General features: G+C 46.0%; 1 protein-coding gene across 2 annotated transcripts; it reads right to left on the bottom strand.

Annotated features, from left to right (window-relative positions):
• Positions 1-1,481: 1,481 nt before the first annotated feature.
• On the bottom strand, positions 1,482-22,740 carry Adpgk (ADP dependent glucokinase). 2 transcript variants are annotated; one of them, XM_055622267.1, is made up of 7 exons: positions 22,457-22,740; positions 16,474-16,699; positions 14,568-14,630; positions 7,614-7,734; positions 4,619-4,815; positions 3,971-4,069; positions 1,482-3,017 (listed from the first exon to the last, which is right to left on the bottom strand). In XM_055622267.1, the coding sequence occupies exons 1-7, from the start codon at positions 22,687-22,689 to the stop codon at positions 2,466-2,468; spliced, it is 1,491 nt and encodes a 496-aa protein (XP_055478242.1). In that variant the 5' UTR covers positions 22,690-22,740; the 3' UTR covers positions 1,482-2,465. The 2 variants fall into 2 exon arrangements, with proteins under 2 accessions (XP_055478242.1, XP_055478243.1); XM_055622268.1 differs by having other exon boundaries at positions 1,482-3,014.
• Positions 22,741-23,365: the final 625 nt, after the last annotated feature.

Raw genomic sequence — 23,365 nt, 5'->3', positions numbered from 1 at the left:
AGTGATACACATACGTTGACCTAAAATACAGCAAAAGAAGAGAAAACTGGATTACAACAGTTAACAAATGGCTTCAAATGCTTTAGAGACTACAATGCAGACTAAATGGTAGGGTTACCTGCTTTTAGTGGCATAGCCCTCCTCCTCGTGGTGGCGCAGTTTTTCAAGTGACTGCAGTAGGGAATGTATAGTCTCCAAGACACCTGTGACTGGCTGGGGGATTTTTCAAAGCCTCTGTCTCCTCATTAGCCCCATGTGAGCTCTTCTTCAGAAGCGGGCACAGCCTCCAGTGGAGGCCACAGTCACCCCTGCTGAGGCCCACCCACACTCGCCCAGCTTCTTTCAGAAAGGCATCATTCTCCAAACAGGTCTGCGTGCACTCGTTCTCGGCAATGAGGTTTTTACCTGTTCTGTTGTGTTTTTTGTTTTTGTTTTGCAAGACAGGGTTTCTTTGTGTAACAGTCCGGGCTGTCCTGGAACTTACTCTGTAGACCAGGCTGGCCTTGAGATCCCCCTGCCTCCACCTCCCAGGCACTGGGATTAAAGGCTTGTGCTACTACCACCTGGCCCAGTTACTATCTTCCAACATACAACCTGGTACATCTGTTGACAAACACTTGACTTGCTGCCACAGCTTGCCCTGCAAATTCTCAAGGGAAAGCAAGCGTGAAGTCACTGGCCAAGGCAGGCGCTCACTACCCTTCTCCTCGTAGTCTTCACTAGCATCACCAGCCACACCTGGACAGTATTTGAGCCTTTACTCAGGGAGGAGCTGAACAAATAATGTAAAGAAAAGAACACAGTTTACTAAACCTTGGCTTTAAGAAAGTTATCTCTTCTCACTCTGGCTTTCCTAATAGGCTGAAACCCTGGCGTGCACACCTGTAACCTCAGCACCAAGGTCAGCCCACCTGAGAAAGAAAAGTGTAGAAACATTTTTTGAGACAGGGTCTCACTGTGTAGTCTTGAATGGCCTGGAATTCATTCTGTAGACCAACCAGGCTGGCCTCAAACTCTGAGGTTTACCTGTTTCTGTCACCCAGAAAACTAATTTTAACTGAGCCTGCTTAGAGGCAGCCAACATTCTCCTTAATGTTCGTTTTCAATTTCAAGAGGCATAATTGTGTAGGCTTCAGTTTTCTCTGAAAAAGAGTTAAGATTTTCCTTCTTACCCAAATCAGAGGCAAGATCTGCCATTCCAGGAGCAGCTGGTGTGAGTGGTCCTTGTCCGTGGGCAGACATCTTGCACTTTGGACTAGAGAGATTTTAGTTCTTTGAAGTGGCTGTGTGCCACCTTCAAGGAACCCATAGCAGTAGCTTCTGAGACTGTAAGGCCTGACAGGCCTACTTCTGAGGCTCAGCTCGAGGGAAGCCTAACCCGATGGCAAGGAACAAAGAACAAATGCTTCAGCAACCAAGTGCTATGCAAATCACAAGCTCTGTCCAGAGTGAGGTGAGAACAAAATCAATTAGACTTAGGATCCCGGAAAGGTAAATTGTTTTAATATTTTTAAAAGCACACAGAAATCTTGATTTATTAAAAAAATAAATATACAACATGACACATTCATGATCCTGGGGCTCTTATGAGGCGCTCTCTTTAATGGACTCTTTAGTGGACGCGTCAAAGCAAAACACAAAACTCATGATGCGCTCTAAACAGAAGCACATTCCAGTTGTAAAGCACATCTCTTCAAGGCTCAGAAAGAACGAGTACCAGTCTTCTGCTACAGAAAGCACTTCCAGGGCTGAGCAGCGAGGCTGAGCCCAGGCCACGGGGCCTTTTCCCAGTCAGCCCCATGTACAGACTGAGCTGGGGGCAGGAAGGCATGGTTCTTCCAAGCAGAGTGATCAGGTGGCCCAAGGACCCCCAAGCATGTCCAGCCTGAGACCATAAAGCACAGAATTTGTTCTGTCCTTTCTGGTGCCTCTGACCAGTGTCTTGAGAGCAGGAGGCTGGGAAGATACACATATCAAACAACTGTCACTGTTAACCGTGAGTGAAAAACTTGATTCTGCCAGAAGCATAAGTCTCCTTATGACTGCCTCCTCCAGATTTTCTGAGTGGTCAGGCTTGTGGGGAGAGAGACCCCTTCTCTAGTGGGCCAGGAAAGAAGTGCTTTCTGTGGCTGGACGAGCTCCCCAGAGTCAAGTGTGTCACACCATACCTTATGGAACATCTACTGGGGATTCAGGAATGGAGGTTTGAACCTTTGTAACAACATAAGAACAAAAATCCAGTCATTAGTAGATAGTGAAGTTTCAATTAAACCTGAAGTGTTTTTATGTAATTGCCAACAGGCTGGAATGTATCTGTACAGTTTAATCTGCTATGATTTCTTTGGCTGTCTTCCAATTAGATCTAGGAACTGTCTGACATCCACAGGCCTATTTCCCAAGCTATGTTCTTCCTGGAATTCTTAAGATGGTGGTTTTCATTCCTCACACAACCATCTACAGCCCTCCTAATCAGGGTGTACTTCTGAGTAGAAGAGGCCTTCAGCTGAAATGGCATCACCAAGGCCCACAGTTCGAACGGGGTCTTTACATACCAATACAGGTGTGAAGTGGAAGGTTATTCCCTCCCTGTGCCACTCCACCACTGGCTTATTTGGGTTTAATACAATCTTGGAGCCGGACTCCGAATGAGATGTCATAAACTCCTGAGGTGCCCTTAGAGATACTCGGCTGGCATCTATGGTTTCAGTGGCACAGGCTTGTGTCCCAGCCACTCGAGCTCCCGCAGCTACAGCTGCAAGCTGGTTGGCCCAGTGTCCGTCCACAGTTGCCAGGATGTGGTAGACCAGCGTGTGAAAATGGATCCTGGTGAGATCTGAGGATCTGCTTTTACTTCTCCCATGTTCTTTCAAGATCCAGAAGAGGATGTCACTGACCATGCCTACGTCAGGAACACCATCCCAGGAGGAGAGAGAAGCATGGGGTCCAGATGCCGACTGGCTGAGAAACAGCAGCTCCTGTTCATTCAGCCCAAGAGAAGTCACTGCGGGAAAGACCTGCTAACAAAAATAACGACAGGTCTCTTCGATGGGCACGACCTAGCTCCTTGAGCATTAGGACAGAGCCAGTGACTAAAGGTCCTCCTTCTCAGGCCCGTCTTTGAAGTCAATTTCAGGCATTGAATCTCTTAAGTCTCCAGCTCCATGACCACTTGGGGAGTTACAGTTGCTCAATGCCCTGCAGACCCAGTCTTGTCATGTGCCACTGTAAAGGCAGAGGGCAACCCTGAGGCTCTTCCCTGTGCCTTTGGCCTCTGCAGACAGAGGGCTCATGGGTGGCAGCACACATCCTTCCTGGTACACTCCCATGTTTTCCTATCTATGCACAAAATAACACTGGAACTACACCTGAAACTGACGAGATTTCTGAGGGCAGGTGTGGGGAGGGAGCAGAAGAGCTGGACAAAGGAGCTCTTAGCCTGTATCTTCACACTCTCTGGGTATAGGTTCATGTATTACCGAAGCTTATTAAGCTAATGAGTAGCCAGCTGACATGCCAGCCCAGGTGTGAAAAGCCTGGGTTCAGGTCTGGCTCACTGGGACTTATCCACACCATCCCTGCTGTCTAAAGGGAGGTGATCTCAGATACCTAGCACTGGGGAGTCATGGTCACCCAAAATTTGTGTCTAATTGAAAGCTGAGTTGGGCTTTCAGATTTTGTCCTGAAATTTGCAAAAACAAAAACACAACAACAAAAAGTCCACCCTTCACTTCAAAAGAAGAAATGTGGCTCAGGCCTATCGGTTACACTGCCACAGTCCTAGCCCAGTGGAAACATTATCCTGAACATTCCTAGATCCATCCGGCTCCCCTGTACTCAGATCTGAGTGACGCAATGCCCACCTGTCAGTCGTAAACCTGTCACAGCCCAAACACCTTGTCTTCTGGGAGAGAGGGATTTCCTTTAGAGGCCCCCAGGGCCAGAGGTGGCCTGTGAACAGCCATGTGGTTACCTGCTGCACAATGCTGCTCATGAGCTCCCTGTTGGTCATACTGGCCAGCTCTAGGTGGACTGGAATACCCGTGGGAATGTCAGAAATGGAGGTGACAACCTGCGGAGAGGAAGCAGGGGCATTAGGATAGAAGTCAGACAACAGGGAAGGCAAGATTAGGTTCCGGGCAGCTCAGACGCACTCAACACACCCTCTGCATCCTCACGAATTTATACAAGCGGTGCCTGTCCCACCTCCTCTGCGGCTAACAGCCGCTTTCCCAGTAGAAAAACTCTGCTCTTAGGGAGCCACCAGGGCTACACACTCAGAGGACACAGAAGTGCTCCTGTATGTCTATGTTGTCTCCTAGCCCTGCTATCTACATTGAGCAGCTGGCCCCACTGTAGACAGGCCTGCAGGAAGCACAGCACAGCTGATGTGAAGTGAGATGACAGAAGACACAGGACATAGCACAAAGCTACGGCTTGCAGCCACACTCAGTGAAACATGGGATGCACAAAGGCTCAGGCAAGGTCTCCTCAGTTGCCCTACTGCTGCTACCTTGACTGAGCGGAGCCTAAGGCAAGGCAGCATCAGCTTGAGGCTTGGTGGCAGAAGCCTGAAGGAGAACACCAGCTGAGACCTGTGGATCTGTAGCAGAGCTATTACCTCCAAGAGCCTCTTCCTCTGGAAGTCCTTGCTTTGTCCCTCCATCATGTGCAATCCAGAGAGGACCACCAGGTCAGGCTGGAACTCCTCCAGGCTAGACACAAACACCTCCAGCATATTCATGGCCCCGTTGGAGAGGTCGTGAGAGAAGATGAACCGGTTGGCATGGGGAGCTTTAAACGGGCCCCACTCCTCCCCTAGAGAAGCCCAGTCAACACAATGGGAAGAAAAGGAAGAAGCTTTCAGTCTTCCAGCTGCAAGGCACTTGAAGGTACCTCACAGGAGCCCTGGCTTTGAGCAGTCTGGCCTGTGGCCATGCAGACCCCTACACAGGTGTAAAGTCAGCAAGGGTGCTGCATCCAGGGTGGGACTACAGTAGCTAAAAAACAAATCAAAAGCTAAATCCAACTCAATACAGAAACAGACACGTAGGATGAGTCCTGTGCCTTTGAAAGGTCATCCGCTTCCTAGAAAGCTCTGCTGCCTGAACTCAAGCGTGCAGAGCACATGACTGGCGCATACCAGCACACAAGGACATATCAGCATACACAGCATACCAGCACATCCAGCAGAAAGGCCAGGCTGCCCTCCCATGGGCCGCACCCTGAGCAGTTTTCACCTAGCTGGAAGCTAAACAGGCCAAAGACCTGAGCCTCGCTGCCTCGCCTCTTCTGGCTGTCCCCTGGAGGCTCTGAGCTTGTGGTCTAGACTTATTTAGCTGTTCTGAGCATTTCCTTGCAGAACTGCTTAGGATTGGTGACTGTTCAGTGGTAAACTAAAGTGCTCTTCTTCCCTAAATTTGTCCTGCTGCTCCAGCCATATGAAGGTGCCCTTATTCCTTGGCAGAACCATTAACGTGCCCTATTGGGACCTGGCATGGCTCTGCACTGACCTGCTAGGTATCCATCTACAGCCACTGAGCTGAGGGCAGGCAAGCTTGTGCCTCCCTCATCACATCCCACTGCCTCACAGCACACTTGCCACAGCCACAAGAACGAATTAGCAAAGAACAAGAGAACAAGAAAGTAGACAGATGACCTAAATTTAGACCACAAGGACAAAAAAATCCAACACTTGTGCAATCAACTGCACAATGGTAGAAATGCCATACTTTCTGACAGTGCTAGGAAGAACCACAAAGCTTAGCCTAGGGGAAAAGAACCACACAGATTAAAAGCAACTCAACTGAGTTCTTCAAGGAATGATGAGGCAAAAGTAAACAAGCTTCTGCAAGGCCAGAGGAGAGAGAATGTACAGAACTATTTCCACAAGACACAGGACTGATGGAGTAGCCTGAGACGATGGAGCTCAGCCAGTAATAGCAGCTAGCGCTCCTTTCATCACGAAACTCAGTATTCATTTCTGTAAGCAATTTCTTCTCTCAATTATCAACTAAGTGAAACCTCTGCAGTGACTCACTTGATTCCCAGACCAAAGCTAAAAGTGAGGTTTTCTGGGGTGCTCTGGTAAGAGAGAGAAGAGGAGAAAAAAGTAAAAGTTGACAGATGTGCTTGGAATTTACCAATCTAGGCTACAGAGCAGCCCAGAACAGCCTCTGTTGAAGCTGCCCTAAGGGCTGCTGTCACCTGACTGTTTCTTCCTGGAGCCTGTGGCAGTAGCTTCGAGTGAGGGTAACAAAAGGCCACTGCTTTGACTAAGGGAAAAAACAAAACAAAACAAAACAAAAAAAACCAACAAAACAAGGCATCCAAAAGAACAGAAATGTGAGGCTTATCACGCGAAGGACAGTGACTCTCCTTTTGGGACAGCCAGTCCTGTCTCCACTCCCAATTCACCATGAGAAATTAATTGCAAAGTGCCCATGCAGGCATGGGTGCCTACAGAGGGCGCAGGAGCAGGCCCCAGACAAACACCTCAGCTATCTAGAACATTCCAGGCAGTGGTCCCAAAGCAGGCCACAAGCTCTACACCGGCTCCCAAGTTCATCCTCGACACCATGTTTAGTGATAAAAGTGTCACACCCACTTCCCATTTGGGGAAACTGAATCAGCAACTCAAAGTTTGTGTATTATGAAAGGTCGATTTCCTAGTAAAACAATCTGCTTCTAATTTTAGATCTGCCCTCCATAAGCCCCCAACTGTTTCTAGTATGTACCAGAGAGAACTTGAAAACAACCAATCCCTTTTGTGTTCTTGCAGAAAGGGGTACTTTTCAAGAAGCATATATTGTACCTCACGTGACCATTACTTACGCTAGGTGTGGGTCTCTGTCACTGAAGTGACTCACTGAAGAGCATTAAGTACCGCTGTAAGGATGCCCATTACTGTGTGGATGCCCAGTCCTTTAACGTGAATGATGTGTTGACTCAGAAACTAAAGAGTTCTTGAGCACAGGAGAAGACATAGCAAGAAACACACAAAATCCCTTGTGCCCAGGTACTGAGTCAGCCTTCCTTTCTTGTAACATAAAATCCTCTGGGATTGTTATTTTGCATTCATAAGTACTAGAATATTATGTAACAGGAAGAAATATAAATAATTCTACATTCCACCTCCAGGAAAAAAAATGAAGTGCTCCCATGAAAGCTCACCAGACCAATTGCCTGGCACCAATCGCAAGCAACCTGGAAGGGCTGTGTCTGAAAAGTCCCAGGCAGAATCCGGGAGAGCTGAGCAAGTGTTTACTGCCTTCTTAGCTCTTGGTAATAAAGGAAAACTGCATTATAAGCATAGGCAGAATACATTTTCACTTTAACCACTTTAAGAGAGAGCTCTCCCGCAGCCTCTTTCCGCAGATCCATCCCTGTGGGAGCACACTGCCTTCATTGCTATTGTACTCTGGCACCCTATATGGAGACAATGGCCACTACTAGCTCCTTAGGCCAGTGGGCTGGAAAATCTCTGGTCCAGGAGCCCAAACAGGGGACTGCTATTGACAGGGACTTCTGGCACAGCCCCACCCTGCACGACTGGCCTGAGCCACCATCCCACCAGTACTCAGGGACTCCTCCCACCCACACCCCACCTTCCTTACCTGCCACGTACTCTAAAATAAGGTGGAACTCATCCACTTCCTGCAGTGACTCTGGTGGAACAAACACATTGTCATCAAGAAGTTCATGCAGCTTTGGACCAATTGGACCACAAAGAAGAACCTGGATAATAAGATAAGCAACATCAAGTCACTCTCCCGGGAGATGAGTTCCTATCATGCAGACTCCAACAGTAACCAGCAAGATAGCAGACTCCAACTGACCCTCAAAACCTCTTGTTTTGGAAGTTTGTGATATTGGGGCTCTTCATTACCAGGGCTTAGGCCTCTAAGGTATGACCTCACTGTACCTAGTTTTGCAGAATGACGAAGTCCTAGTTGTTCAGTATCTATGCAACTTCTGTGGCCCACACTCAGTTACAGAATCAGTGTGTCTCCCTCAAGTCCAGATACTAAAGGCCTAAAACCCTAGTGTGATGCTGTTGGAGCTACAGCCTTTATGAAGAGATGACTAAATATGGTCTTAATCAAATGGACCTAGGAGAGAAAGACCTGCACACCTACAAAAACCCAAACTGGAACACAGTTGGCCACCCATAAGTTAGCAAAAAAGCCCTTACACTTCCATGAAACCTTCGTTTTAGACCTTCAAACCTCCAAAACTGAGAAAGCAAATTTTTGTTTTAATACAGTTTACAGTATTTTATTACATGGTAGCCAAGGAGACATGCGTGCGTGCGTACACACACGCACATACAAACACACTCTGTTATCAGGAGTGGGGTGGGTATGTTTCTTTTCCTGAGATGGTAGGCTAGCTAAGTAGTCTAGGCTGGCCTCACACTCACCCTCTGCCTGCCTTAGCCTCCTGGGTGGCTGGGATGGCAAGAACGCATGCTGTGTGAGGCTCCTACACAGCATTTTAAAAACTACCTTGTATTCCGTGTAAGCAAAAAGACATGGAGTGTTTGCTCAAAGCTGCCAGATAAAAATACTTCCTTGGAATTTTTACACAGAATGGGGAAAAAGGCCTACTGCTTTTCACCAGACTTCAATGGCCAGCGACTTAATCTGTCAGATCGCACTCTCCCACTATGCTTAACTGTTGCCTGACCACATAACCCTTCACGTTTAGGGGCCAAGCTCTGCAGCTTTTCTACACCCTTTGTCTTCAAGCCGAAACTGCCCATTCTCCTGCCTTCCGCCCCCTCCCCAGCCACCTGCTGTTAGCTCTGGAAGCCCCTTCCTACCCTGGCTGGACCACAGTCCAGTGCAGTTTCTGTCACACCCCTCAAGGCCAGACTAATAGACTCAAAACATGAAGAAAGATTCTGAAAAGTCTCTAGAAAGCATTAACTTTGGTTCGTATTGAGACATCTTACTCAGACACTTCAAAGCCATATTCATTGGCAAATGAACTCCTTACCTTGTACTTGTTTTGCACAAATAGACTCTTTGGCTTCCAAAGTAAAAATATACTCCTTCCCTGCTTTCCATATGAAATGAGCCTCTTGGTATTTCTGAAAATTCTGAGTCCTGCCACTTTCTTTCCTTCCCCTAATTCTTGCCTAGACTTTTAATTCTGAGATAGTAAGAGACACATGCCTAAAACAACAAAAAATAGGTCAAATACAGGAAGTGACGGTTTCAAAGCACTTGGACATTAGGCAGAGTATAGTGATTCATACAACGTCCAAATGAACCTGTTGAGCCCTACAAATACATCCTTGCACAAAAGGGCTTCAAAAGACCTTCAAAACCTGGAAAGATTTATGACTCACTAGCAGATCCTCATCAAAGGAATGTTGTTAATAAAAGGAAGTCCTTCAGGCGGAACAGCAACAAGAGGAGGTAGAAATGTGGATCAAGAACAGAAACAAAGAGCAACGGAAATGCTGACTCTAGAGACACAGCTGCTTACAAGATAAAAATAAAGGAAGACACAAACAGCACAGTGGAGGATCCTAACCCTGTGTAAAACAGGTGTAGCAGTAACAGTACCCTGAGATGGCTCAGGGTGTAAAGGCACTTGCCGCCAAGCCTGATGACCGGAGTCTAATCCCTGGGGTATGGTAGAAGAGAAATGACTTCCTCAAGTTGCCCTCTGACCTCTGTAAATATCCACGTGCATGCTGTGGCACAGGCACACCCACACATAAACACGAAGTGAATATATAAACAATATATAAACTGGGCGTGGTGACACACGCCTTTAATCCCAACATTCCAGAGGCAGAGGCAGGTGAATCTCTGAGTTCAAAGCCAACCTGGTTTACATAATGAGTTCCAGCCCACCCAGGGCTAGAGTGAGACCCTAACTCCAAACAAAGAAAATATATCTACATATATAAATAAGCAAAATGTAAAAAAAAAAAAAAAAAACTATTTTAAAAGGAAGTAAGTACTAAAATCTAGTATATTACAAAATATAGCATGGGGGGGGGTAGGTTTGAAGTCCTTATAGGAAGCATGTTAGAGCATGGATGTGCACTGTGAGGTGTGGTCATTCAAAGAACAGAGAACTCACAGGCTTCTGTTGAGACTGACGGAATACTCCTGTCTCAGCAGCAAAGCCAGCCCAGACACTGTTCCTGCAATTACTAGAAAAGTTAAAAGTTTTACCTAGTTTCTGGCTTCTATGTAGACTAAGTCACACTTCCCAAAAAAGCTGTCAGTCAGAAATCCCCATTTCTGAGAGACCTGCAAGCTCTTTCAGTACCCCTCGCCCCTTCATGATCCACAAGGCAGCTCTCTCCCCTATGGCAGGTGCTCGCTACTCCTATCCCCCTCCTGTAATGGTCTTCCGAAGGTGATCATGTGTCAGCTCCTTCCCAGGAACCTGTCATTCTGCTTTTTTCTTACTGTTTCTAACACATTGTTGTAACAAATTGTGAAATGCTGTTTTCCAGGAATGACGTTATCATTGTTCTTTTGAACTTTAAGCAGCTGTGATCACCTGTACCAATACTGTGCCCATTAAAGACCTTCACTGGGGAAGAAGATTCATTAGGCCCCAAACTCACACGGCCTGCCCGCCCCTCCCCCGTGCTCTCCACTCTTAAAAGCAGCACTAATTAAGCTCATTGGTTTTGCAGGCTAGACCTGAGTGGATTCCTCACTTTGGTCTGCTGGTGGTTGCCCTATCTGCACAACAGACATTTGTTTGTCTCCCAGGGAAAGATTCACACAACTGTGATAAAGAAATATAGGGCCAGAGAGATGGCATGATGCTTAGGAGCACTGGCTGCTCTTCCAGAGGACCTGGGTCCAATTCCCAGCACCCACATGGCAGCTATCAACCATCTGCACCTCCAGTTTCAGGAGAAGTGATGCCCCCTTCTGGCTTCCATGGTCACTGGACATATGTGTAATGTACACTGCACATATGTGATGTACAGACATACATGAAAGCAAACACCCATACACATTACAAAAACTTCAATATAAACCTTAAAGCAACTGCTGAAATAGCAAAACCAAAAATTATAGCTAACAAGTCAAAAAAGATAAAAGTTAAATGGAACAGAATACAAAAGAATAAAAAACAGTAAAAGAAGAAGATTAAAAGATAGGACAAGCTGAAGAGATGGCTCAGGCTTTTCCAGAGGTCCTGAGTTCAATTCCCAGCAACCACATGGCAGCTCACACCCACCTATAATGAGATCTGGTGCCCTCTTCTGGCATGCAGGTGAACATCAGGCAGAACATCGTTTACATAATAAAATCAATAAATCTTAAAAAAAAAAAAAGAAAGAAAATTACCCCTAATTAAAAAAAAAAAAAAAAATAGGGCAAACACCAACAAATGGCAAGATGTCCTTTTTAAAGTTTAACCCAATTTGTCAACAGCAACATTAAATGTAGATGATCTACATACCTCACTGTCTTAGGTACTGATCTATTGTTGCAAGGAGACACCATGACCAAAGCAGCTCCTATAAGGGAAGAGTATTTCACTGGGGGCTTGCCCACAGTCTTAGAGACAGCTCATCGTCGGCATGGTGGAAAGCAGCAGGTATGGTGCTAGAGCAGTAGCTGAGGGCTCTACATTCTGATCCACAGGCGGTAGACAGACTGGGCCTTTGACACCTCCTCAAGGCCACAATTATTTCAACAAGGCCACACCTCCTAATTCTTCCCAAACACTTCCATTCCCTGGTGACTAAGTATTTGCATATGTGAGCCAATAGGGGCCATTGTATTCAAACCACCACACCCACCTTAATGGAGAGATTATGAAACTAGAAAAAAGCAAGTCCCACTATATACTATCTACAAAAAACTCATTAAATATGAATATGCAAATAGGCTATAAACACAAGGCTATAAAAAGATATATAACACACCAACACACTAACTGGGCAAAGGCCGGAGAACAGACAGTGGTAACTTTGACTTTGTGCAGCTTTGAGAATTGAGCATCAGTACCAGAGTTAACAGTAGATGTTCACAGCTTGGCTGGTGAGGAACTAGAACAAGACAGGAAGTGACACAGGATACAGATTTATCAACTTGTTCCTAAGTTCTTAGACAAAGACAGAACAGCCCAGAAAATCATAGCCCTTTGCATTCTTTCAATGGCCACTCAACAAAGGAGCATGTGTGTAAAAAGAAGAAGAAAGAAAGAAAAAAATCTGGTCACCCAATAGTAGCAATAAGTAGCATGATAAAGAGATTTCTCCTGCTGGGTTAGTCACCAGGAAGGCCAACAGAATACAATAACAGTAGAAGTTAGTAGGAGAATGACTTGTAGAAAACTCTCAAGTATATAGGAACCAACCAACACACCTCTAGTCCATCAATGGGCTAGTAAAGGGCACATCTTAAGAAATCAAAGAGATAACAGAAAGTTTTTACCTAATAATAGTAACCTTTCCAACTGAAAACACAAGGTCCAGGGAATAGTGAATTCTACAAACATTTAGGAGGGTATAATAAATATAAAAATTCATATAAATTCTTTTCACAAACTTGATGTGAGGCAGGCAAAATGGCTCAGCAGTTAAGATACTTGTTGCAGCCTAATTCGATCCCCAGAACCCACATGGTGGATGGAGACACCCAATTCTGAGGACTATTTTTCTGACCACCAGAAGTGAATTGTGGCATGAGGTACATGTGCAACCCCCCCCCCCCGCCCTCAAAGAACAACAACAGAAAACCGTAAAGGAGGAGGAAATATATCTCAACTAATTCTACTATATAATGGCATTATTACACTCAGAGACAGACAGACATGTGCAGCACTGAAGTTCGAACCCAGGGCTTGCACATGCTAAGTAAGAACCGAACCACTGAGCTAGATCCCCAACCCTCACAAATGCCTTTTTAAGGGCACTGCTCTCTCCTGCCACCTGACCTCACTTTTACTGTTGCACTAACTTGCCTTTATTAGATTCCCCAAGTCAACTTCTAAGAAACAGGGTACAGTTCTAGAGCTAGACTTACTGCAGCTCTAATCATAGGTCTGCTTAAGACTAGGCAATGTAACCTTGAGCACCTCACTGTCCTATGTCCAAGGGGGATAATAAAAGAACTTCCCTTACAGGCCCTGTGAGGATTAAATGAGTGAGTGAGTGTGTGTGTGTGTGTGTGTGTGTCTGTGTATCAAACAATGCCTGGCTATAGTAAGAACTATGTATGTGTTAGCTCCTGTCTCTACTCTAGAAAATCTAGTTCTTAATTTCTGGTAGTTCTAGGGAATACTAGGATGCAGCTGGGCAAGTTAAACTCAGTTACCAAGAGAGCAGTATAGGAAGGTAGTGTTTGAATCGTAGCTCTGCCATTTTCTAGCTTAGGTGACATTGGAGACCCCATTTAGCCTCTCTGGACTTAATTACAAAAATCAAGAAATCATTAGACTATTGTCAGGACAGAGCAAGAAACGTCTTTTCTCCTCTCAAAGCCAGGTTTGTTTATTATCATATCTTCCATTCAGACTGATCCTAAGCCTCTCCAAAGACAAAACAAACGCTGCCCACAGGAGAGGCCATATGAATGGTTTAAAAAAGTAGCACCTGAATGAGTAGTTTTCTTTTGCAAAGAGTAGAGGGGGCGGGCAGTTGGAGGTTATTGGCATTACACTGAAATCAGCTTTGGTAAATCTGTTTCCCCTCTTTTGGAAGCTCTAGTTCAAGCTTTGTTTTACAGTACAATAGCAACTACTGCCACACTGCCCCCCCCCGCACCTATCCCTCTACCTACCCACATTTTACTTTACACATATCATATACAAATAATTAATGTTCATTCACTTGGGAGGTTTGTTTGAATCAGAGTTTTGCTATGTACTCCAACCTGGCCCAGAACTTGTGACTTTGCTGCCTCTTAGGATTACAGACGTGTACCACCGCACCTGGCTATAGAGATCGAGTTCAGGACAGCCAAGGCTACACAGAGAAACCCTGTCTCGAAAAAATAAAAATAAAAATAAAAAAGGGACATCTCCTTAAATCAAAGGTTTAAGACTTGAAGAAACACTTCTACACACGCGCCTCTGTCTCTGGGGTCACTATACCTGACAGCTTCCATGTTTTAGCACTTTAAATCCAGGCTCACCAACACAGGCAGCTCCATTTTCTCTTATCACTCAGAGTAATCTCCTGTCTCAGCCTGACTCCAGAGTGCATGTGCTTTCAGCCATTACACATTCACCATAACATGGGCTCTCAGGCCAGGCCTGTCTACGTGGAATATGAGCTTCTGTCTGTATTAGTGTGAACATCTCTGGGCCTCTCACTTCCTTTCGTAGAAAGCAAGGACAGTCCCATCAATAGCAGAATTAACTAACCTTACAGCACTGCTGAAGAATCAGCCTACACACGGTAAATACCCAAACAGCCTTAGTTCCTGCTATTATCCACTAATACAACAGAGCTTTCTAACCAGATGCCCAGTGACCCACAGACTGAATTAAGGAACCAAGACCCACTCTTGCTCTTAACATTAAGGAAATAATAGTTGAAAGACACATTTTAATTTGGAAATGTGCCCTACCTTTAAGTCTGCGCTGGCGGCAAACCTCTGTCCAATCAAAGCTGCATTTCCTCCTACATAGTGCTGTAAGACAGTTAAGGTTAGAAACCAAACAAGTGTACAATCCAAGCTTAATCATTTCTAAGGTTAAAAATACAGCCCATTTCTACTGCCAAATTCTACACTTTTCTTTGAGATTTGTTTTTATTTTATGTTTACAGGTGTTTTGCTTATATGTCTGTACACCACATGTTTGCAGTACTGGAGGAGGCCAGAAGAGGGCACTGGATCCCTTGAAACCTTGAGCCTTCATGTGGTACTGAGAACTGATCCCTAGTTTTCTGAAAGAGGTGTCAGTGCTCTTAATCACTGAGCACCTAACGTCCCCACAGCATATTTTCTTTTTCTTCCTGGATTCTTGAGACATAGTTTCACGTAGCTCAGACTAGTCTCAAATGTATCTGAGGCTAGCCCTGAACGTCTTCCCTTGGCAGGGATCACGGGCATCTACCACCAGGCTAGCTCCAAACATGCTTTGAGGTGACTTGACAACAAAGGGCACAAATAAAGTTAATAAAAACAAAGCCAGGCATGGCAGTTCATGCCTTTAGTCCAAGCACTTGGGAGGCAGAAGCAGGCTTATCTATGTGAATTCTAGGCCAGCCTAGCCTACAAAGCTCTTACTGTACAGCCAGAGTTACATAAAGAGAGCCTGTCTCAAGCAAAACAAAAACAGACAAGGAATAATAAGGAGGGATGAAGAGAAAAAAATATGAAAATTAGTATGGTTGCTTGAATTAGATAAAATTTAGCCCTGAGCTTCCAGGCAGCTAAAACAGACAATAGAAAACATGAAAGACATGACTGGACCTTCTCCCAAACACTATGATTCCTTAAAGGAACATATATCTATTTCATTCTCCTAAACGTTGTTCAGTACATAAACATATTCTTTTCTCAATATTAGGGACAAAAGATTTAAACCTCAGAAGTCATCAAAGTCAAAGTGGTCACCAAGGTTTGCCTGTGATTGGTACCCATTAAAAATGCATTAACAACCTCCCTAGCTATAACTATAGGCCCTAAATTACCCAAGACCTTTGTTTTATATAAGAGGAAGGTCCTTTTATACATAAGGAAGGAATTATGTGGGGCCTAGAGGTGCTGGGATGAGAGAAATCAGAGCCAAAATTATCCCCCCCCCATTCCAACACATGCTCCAGCCTGAGAACTACCAATCTAGGCCGGCAGATTTCAAACACTGATTTTGCCTCTCTCCCGTTACTACAGGAACTACAGGAGACTGAGATATTTTGGCCATCACGAGTGGGGAATAGAGCCTTGTACTCAGTGGGCCAAGCGAGAGGCTGCTAACAGTTTATAAACACACGCTCCTTCTCGTGGAGCATGAGCCACTCTGCAAACACCCTAAGGTGGTGGTGGTGAATGCCTTTAATCCCAGCACTGAGGAGATAGAGACAGGAGGATCTCTGTGAGTTCAAGGCCAGCCTTGTTTACCAACTGTGTTCCAGGACAGCCAGGGGCATAACACAGAGAAACTCAGTCTCTAAAAACCAAAGCCAACTGCAAACTATACATTAAAAAAAAAAAAAAAAAAAATTACAACCTAACCAGGAGAAGACATTTTTCCAACCGTTAGCCTAGTAAAAAAAATGGGGGGGAGGGGCGAGTAAGAGGGGTAGTAGATAATGAGTGACCCAGAACAGAAATCTGAGTAAAAACAGTAAAAGACATGGCCAACACAGAGTTTTACAGAAAGGGCAAACCCCACAGAATTGGAGCACCATCTCATCGTACAGTGGAAAAGAAAGCTGCTTCTAAGACCCCTGTAAAATGGCTCTCTCCCCACCCGCATACCCGCTCTGTACTCTTAACATAGCTTGGAGCACTGGGGAGTGGGACAGACCTGGGCTTCTGGGAACTCAGATGCAGCCTGGGCGATGTCATGGAAGGTCTTCTTATCACTGAAGAAGCGCTCAGCAGCGGCTCCCTTCCCCATGAAGTGGACGAAGGCTTCTTCCAGATCACTTTTCGAGTGTAGAACAGCATGATCTCTTCCACTCCCAGGACTGAGGCCAAGTGCCTGCAGGAGCTTCACGCCAGAGATCACCACATCCACACAGGCATTGACTCTGGAAGGACAGAGAAGAGGAAAGGAAGCTGAAATGGGGGGTGGGGTGGAGGGGTCTGAATTTAGCTATAGAGACGAGCTCTGGAGAACAGCATTCACACAGCAATTAGCTGGTATAGGTTTGACACCAGAGCAATAAAACAAAACTCATCTAGCTAAAGAATGATTTTTATCTGGACACACACACTAGAGCTCTTTTCAAGAGCCCGCCAAACTTTTATCGCCAGTTGCAGACTGAGAAGACAGGTATTCAGCACTGAGAACAGTATCAGGTAACCAAAATGCATCCATGAAAAGATGCTGGTAGAGCTGTGCTGTCTGGATGCAAGTCACTTTAATTTCTGAATCTCAGCTTCCTTGTTTATAAAATGGCAACAGTCCAAGTTAACTTACAGTAAAGATTTAGTAAATCAATCTATGTTTTAAGGTGTAAAATAAAGTTCTTGTCAAAAGGGAGCTTCCCTTTTCCCTCTAAAGACATCTTTGAGGACACTGATCAGAACAAACTAACTACGGAATACTCTGAGCTGAAGCTGCATCTTCGAACTGAGCGTGGCTTTGAAGACTTGCGCATGCCTGTGGCCTTGTAGCAGCTCAGTACTTGACAGTGTTCACAGAACACAAAACACAGCTTCAAAGGGCTGTGAGAAACCAGTGCAGCACCACCTGATAAGTTGTATGAAATTATAGAGCCTCATAACAAGACCTTGTTTCAGAAAAATAATAATAAATAATAAAAACCACCAAGTGTGTTTGGCTCATGCCTGTAATTCCAAGACTGAGACTGAGACAGGCCAGCCTAGATAGACTACAGTGTAAACCCATCATCAAAACCACAAAAAAAAAAAAAAAAAAAAAAAAAAAAAACAGAAAAAAAAAGTTAGTGACCAGCTACTTATGGGCAGACACCAAGCTAATCATTGTGTCCTTGTCACATCTTTTCACCAGTGAAAGATTTTTCCTCTGGATTTAACAGCTTCGCTCAACATCACCAAGCTCATTGCCTAAGCTTTGCTGTGAAGGGAAAATGGAAAAAACAAAGTAGAGCACAAATTACGCTCACTCCCTTAACAGGAGAGCAAATTTCAAAACATATAAATGGTTGTGTAACATGGAGAAAACAGACATGAACAATTAGGGAACAAACAAGTCAAAGATACCAAATGTGTCCCTAAGGTTTGGGTCAGGGAAGGCACCTAGCTTTCTGGCCTGTCAGCAGAGGCTCGGGGGTGGGGCTCTTCCCAAGCCCCTGAGCAGAAGCACCTCAGAGGCAGGACAGTGCTTATCACTTCCCTGCACTGCAGCCTCTGTAAAAGATTTCCTAAGCTTCCTTCTGGCTTTAACATTCTCTTCCTCACTTATCACAACAACTAATTATAACCACAAGCTATTCAGCTGAAGAGAGTCAATGGCTGGGGAAGCTGGGCCCTGGAAGGCCTCTTTCTGAGGCACAAAAGTCGGGACAGGCATATTCAGATAAGGGACAGTTCCTAACCTTAACCCCGAGTTAGAAAATAGTTTGAGATCAGTAATTAGTCATTAGTCATCCCAGCTCCAGCTGAGAAAAGCTACAATAGAGATTAATATTCTAAACAGCACAGACTGGAGCAGCTTAATTCAATCCTAGCTTCATCTAGAGAAACTTCCTGCAAGGGGGCACAGCAAGTGGAGCTGTGGGGAAACGACTAACCTTGTCTTTTTTTTAAAATTCACTTTACATCCTTGTTGTAGGCCCATTCCTCTTCCCACCCTAGCCTTACCTTCCCTCCCTCCTCCTTCCCCTTTTCCTTGACTAACCTTGTCTTAGGACACAACAAGAATGCTAAGCTAGAGTGGAGAGTTCAGAGAAAGGGAGCAAAGCTCAGGGCAGATTTGGGATGAATGTGAAGTGAAGATGAGGGCTTCATTTTTATCCTGTAAGCAATGGGTACCAATTCAGGAGCAGGGGAGGACTCACATTCCTAGAAAGTCAAGGTGTGCTCCACTTAAGCACTGACATCTCAAAAGCATGCAGCCTGGCCCCAACTCCAGCCTCATTCTCAGAAGCCGCTTCATCTGAAATCCTACAAGAACATGCAGTCCAGTTCTCTGGAGCCCAGCTTACCTTCCTGCACCAACTGCTCCTCTGTCCCTTACTATGGTAACTCTGAGGGCTGAACATGAAAGCAGAAGTAGGACCAGTCTTATATGGTACTTCCAACACGAATGGCTGTGTGAACATGGGGAGGGAACCATTATCTCTAAGACAGCTTATCATCTGTGATGATGGTAATACTTAGAACTAACTGCTTCATAAAGTTGTTTCACCTGCCAGCAATGGTTTGGGTTCTTGATTCCCTTCACCAGAGTACTACAATGTCCTCTTTACCAGGGCCAAGGTGTCCAGATATACCCTTCTTACCAATCACACGAAATTTTGTGTTTTGAGTGAGAAATGAATCAATGTGTCAAACTATAACAGCTAGAAGATGCCTCCGTAGGTGGAAAACCTCAGTGGAAGTTCTTGCCTTGATCAATCTTAAGGCTAAATCTAGTCCCAGCCACCATCCTACTATAACTGTGCACAACTCTAACCTAGAACTGCTCAGCTGAACCCACTCATATCTTAGACTAACGAAGATCATGAAATACGGTTGTTTTAAGTTACTAAGTTTTGAGGTGACTTGTTACTACATAGCAATAGAAAATAGAACATCATCTTCTCAGAACCTTTTTTACTATCCCATCCTGGGAAGAATTGGTAATTTTCTGGAAGAACTGGACTGCCTTGCTCTTATCAGTAGCTGAAATAGCACTTTCCACAACTGTTATGAACAATGGTATCCCCTACCTCACCTCAAATTCCTATGTGGAAACCTTTGGTGGTTTGAAGAATGCGTGGTCCCCAGTTTGTGGAATTGTTTGCGAAGGATTAGGTGGCGTGTCCTTGTTGGAAGAGGCGCATCATAGGGGGTGGGCTTTGAGGTGTCAAAAGTCCATGCCCTTCTCAGCTACCTCTCTGCCTGGTTTTTTTGTTTTTTTTTTTTTGTTTTTTGTTTTTTTTTTTTTTGTTCATTTTGTTGTTGTTTTTACAGAGACAGGGTTTCTCTGTGTTGCCTTGGCTGTCCTGGAACTCGCTTTGTAGATCAGGCTGGCCTCAAACTCACAGAAATCTGACTGCCTCTGCCTCCCAAGTGTTGGGATGAAAAGCATTTGCACCAGCCCCAGCTAGTCTGCCTTCCACTCTAGAATAAACTCCGAGCTGCTGCTGAGCACCATGCCTGCGGCCATATTCCCTGTCATAGGCTCGTCCTCTGTAAGGCCCACAAACTCTCTTCTCTAAATTGCTTTAGTTGTGTTGTTTTGTTATGGCAAAAGAAAAGTAACGAAAGCCAGTGAGGTAGCATTCAGCTGTAATCCCAGCACCCACGGAGGCAGAGGCAGAGTTCCAGGCCAGCCTGGTCGACAAAGCAAGTCCAGGACAGCAGAGGGCTACACAGAGAAACCTTGTTTCCAAAAACAAACAAACAAAAAACAACAAAAAAGAAAAGTAACTAAGACAAACTGCAAACTCCAATGTGACTGTATTTGGACTTAGGGCCTTTAATGGATGGATGTTAAATGGATGGAGAGTTGGCCCCTAATCCAACAGGAATGGTTTCCATGTAGGAGGAAGAGACATCCCTCTGAGGACTATACAGTAAAAATCATGTGAGACCATGAGAAGCTGGCTAGCTGCAAGGTAGGAAGAAAAGATTCCCAGGTATCAGCTTCCCTAGACACCACTCTGGCACCTTGATCTGGGACTATCAGTCTCCAGAGCCACCAGAAACTTTGTGTTGTTTTAAGCAATTAGTCTGAGTTACTCTGTTCTGGCAGCCCAACACCATTAGTACATTAACAAATCTATCCACTTCCAACAAATGCAGCAGAAACCTGGCTTCCTCCATATGTACACCCCCTGAACCCAGCACACACTTGACACAGCTCAAAGAAAGATGACTAAGAATCTGGTAAGAACCTGGAGCTGGTGGAGCACACCTTCAATCCCAGCACTTAGGAGGCAGAGGCAGGCTGATCTTTGCGAGTTCAAGGCCAATCTGGTCTATGTGAATTCTAGGATAGCCAGGGCTTTGTAGAGACCCTGTCTCCAAAACAAAAGAATCTGATAAGGCCAGGCATGATAGTCCATGCCTTCAATCTCAGAACTTGGAAGGTAGAAGCAGGTAGATCTTTGAGTTTGAGGCTAGCCTAGTATACACAGGGAGTTCCAGGAGAGCCTGGGCTACACAGAGAAACCCTGTCATGAAGAAAAATAAATAAAAATAATTTAAAAAACTAAACTAAAAAAAAAAAAAAGTCAAACAACAAATTCAGAAAAGAAGGGCTGGAGATGGCTCAGCAGTTAAGAACATGCGCTGCTCCTCCAGAGGACAGAGTTCATTCCCTAGCACCAGTTTTGGTAACTCACAACCACACGTAACTGAACACCCTTTTCTGGCCTCCAAGGGGACCTGCATTCACATGTACACACCTACCGCCAACACAAGTAAATCTGAAAGTTTTAAATCTTTAAATAAGACTAATAAAGGCTGGAGAAATGGTTCAGTGTTTAGGAGCACCTGCAGACGACCCAGGTTTGAATCCCAGCACCACCGTGACAGCACCAAACTGTCCATAATTCCAGTCCCAGGGGATTGGAGGCCCTCAGCAGGCACTGCATGGACAGACACGATGGCAAAACACCCATACACAGTGAGAGAGAAAAAGAGAACTTTGAAAGAGGTAGGAACTACACAGTAAAAACCTGTGTTTGGATATAAAACTAACTAGTTAACACGTGAGTAGTCTCTAAAGCTAACACAATATTGGGTAAATAACATGATTATTTCATTGATTTAGGTCAATTTTGCTTTACTTTACTCCACATACCCACAACATACGAACAAAAATAGGAGGGTACCTGACAGGCTTATTTTTGCACAGGGCTTTTGTGCAGCACAGGAGGCAGGAGCAGGCAGATCTAAGTCTGAGGCCTCGCGGGTCTACTTACGTTCCAAACCAGCCAAGGAGGCCCTAATTTAAAAAGAAACAAACAAACTCAACAAATCCAACCTAAAGAAAAACATGTCAAAAACTTGCCCTTGACATGATGACAAGAAAATCAAGTCAAATTGGGAGAGGGACTAAGGTTAGTGTCAAAAAATAATTACATTTCTGTGAGTTTTACAAAGAAAGGAGGCACTGTGGTTTGAGAGAACCTTAAAAATATGGGCTGTCACTTGGTATGGGGAAGAAAAGTAGTTTCGAGAAGGGAGTGCTAAATGGGAAAGGCGCAGAGCTGATAATGAAACCTTAAAAAATGCTGAGTTTGAAAATGAGCAGTTTTAGGAGAGTGGTCTTCAGACTAGACCACGTAAAGAAATAATGTCAACAGCTACAGGCAGCTTCAAGTTCGTTTGGAAGAGTGCTAGAAAGACAGTAAAGCTCAAGCACCACCGCCAGAGAACAGCAGGTCGAGAAGGGCTGGAAGTCGGGGCGATGAAGGAACCTAAAAAATACAGGTGACAGGCGGAGCTGGAGTTCTGAGAGGCTGCAGGAGCCGGCTTTGCGCGGACCGAAGAGCAGGGCCAGCCTAGAGGAAATCCTGCGCAGAGCGCCCCTGCAGCGAGGACGAGAAAGGCTCGTCTCACGCGTCCGACACTTTCGCCAGGAGGGCAACGCGGACACCGCCGAGTCCCGGGCGGACCCCGGGGCCGCAGGCCCCGCAGGCACTCACCCCACGGCCACGCGGCGCCAGCGCCGGGCAGGCTGCACGATGAGGGCGTCCCAGGCGGCCACCAGCCGGCCCTCGGGGGACACGGGTCCCGGGAAGACGGGCGCGGGCCCCAGCCGCAGCGAGCTCCAGAACGAGCGCAGCGCAGAGCCCGGCAGCTCCGGCTCCAGCAGGAACACGCAGCCCACGGCCAGCGCCAGGAAGCCGGCGCACGCAGAGCCGCGCCACATCGCCATGTGGACACGCCGCCGCGCGAGTGGCAGCAAGCTTTCTCGGCTCGCGCCTCCTCCCAGCTGGGCGCGTGCTGACGTAGCACGCGTCGGCGTCACACCCGCGCGCCGCAGGCTCCGCCCCCAGACGGCGGGGCGACTGCTCCACCCGGCTGTGGGCGGGGCTGTGGGCGGGCTGTGGGCGGGGCGAACGGCGCCGGCGTAGGGTATTCGCGCTGTTCACATCCTGGCGCTGGGCGGCGCTCCCGAGCAGTCCTGACCCTGGATGAACAAAAGCAGTGGTGTGGCCCCAGTCCTTGCACATCTTCCCGAAATTCACCTGAACCCCGAGGGAGAGTGGGGGAATACGTTGACTTTCCGAGTAGGGTGAGGCCGGCTGATAAGGAAGAAGCAGGCAAACCTCGCGATTACGTAAGAGTCAGTCGGGCTTCCAGGGATACAAGCCTCCCGGTTCTCTCTTAAGACGTCCCTCCGCAGTGTCCGCCCTCCATGGTTTACCATTCGTTTCTGGTTCTGCTAGAGAGAGAGAGAGAGAGAGAGAGAGAGAGAGAGAGAGAGAGACAGAGAGAGACAGAGAGAGAGACAGAGAGAGAGACAGAGAGAGAGAGACAGAGAGAGTGTGTGTTTCTGCTACAGTGTGTGTGTGTGTGTGTGTGTGTGTGTGTGTGTGTGTGTGTGTGTG

Source organism: Psammomys obesus, unplaced genomic scaffold (genome assembly GCF_907164565.1).
Source record: "Psammomys obesus unplaced genomic scaffold, mPsaObe1.curated_primary_1811, whole genome shotgun sequence".
NCBI classification, from domain to species: domain Eukaryota; kingdom Metazoa; phylum Chordata; class Mammalia; order Rodentia; family Muridae; genus Psammomys; species Psammomys obesus.
The sequence above is the reverse complement of the archived record's forward strand: the minus strand, read 5'-3'. Positions and strand labels throughout refer to the sequence as shown.

Excerpts from the sequence above, each read along its gene's own strand:
- Adpgk (XM_055622267.1), bottom strand. The coding sequence starts at position 22,689 with ATGGCGATGTGGCGCGGCTCTGCGTGCGCCGGCTTCCTGGCGCTGGCC. Across the intron at positions 14,631-16,473 it reads CTGAGTTCCCAGAAGCCCAG|CACTATGTAGGAGGAAATGC; the intron begins GTCTGTCCCACT and ends ACTGTCTTACAG. Across the intron at positions 7,735-14,567 it reads CCGCCAGCGCAGACTTAAAG|GTTCTTCTTTGTGGTCCAAT; the intron begins GTAGGGCACATT and ends CTTATTATCCAG.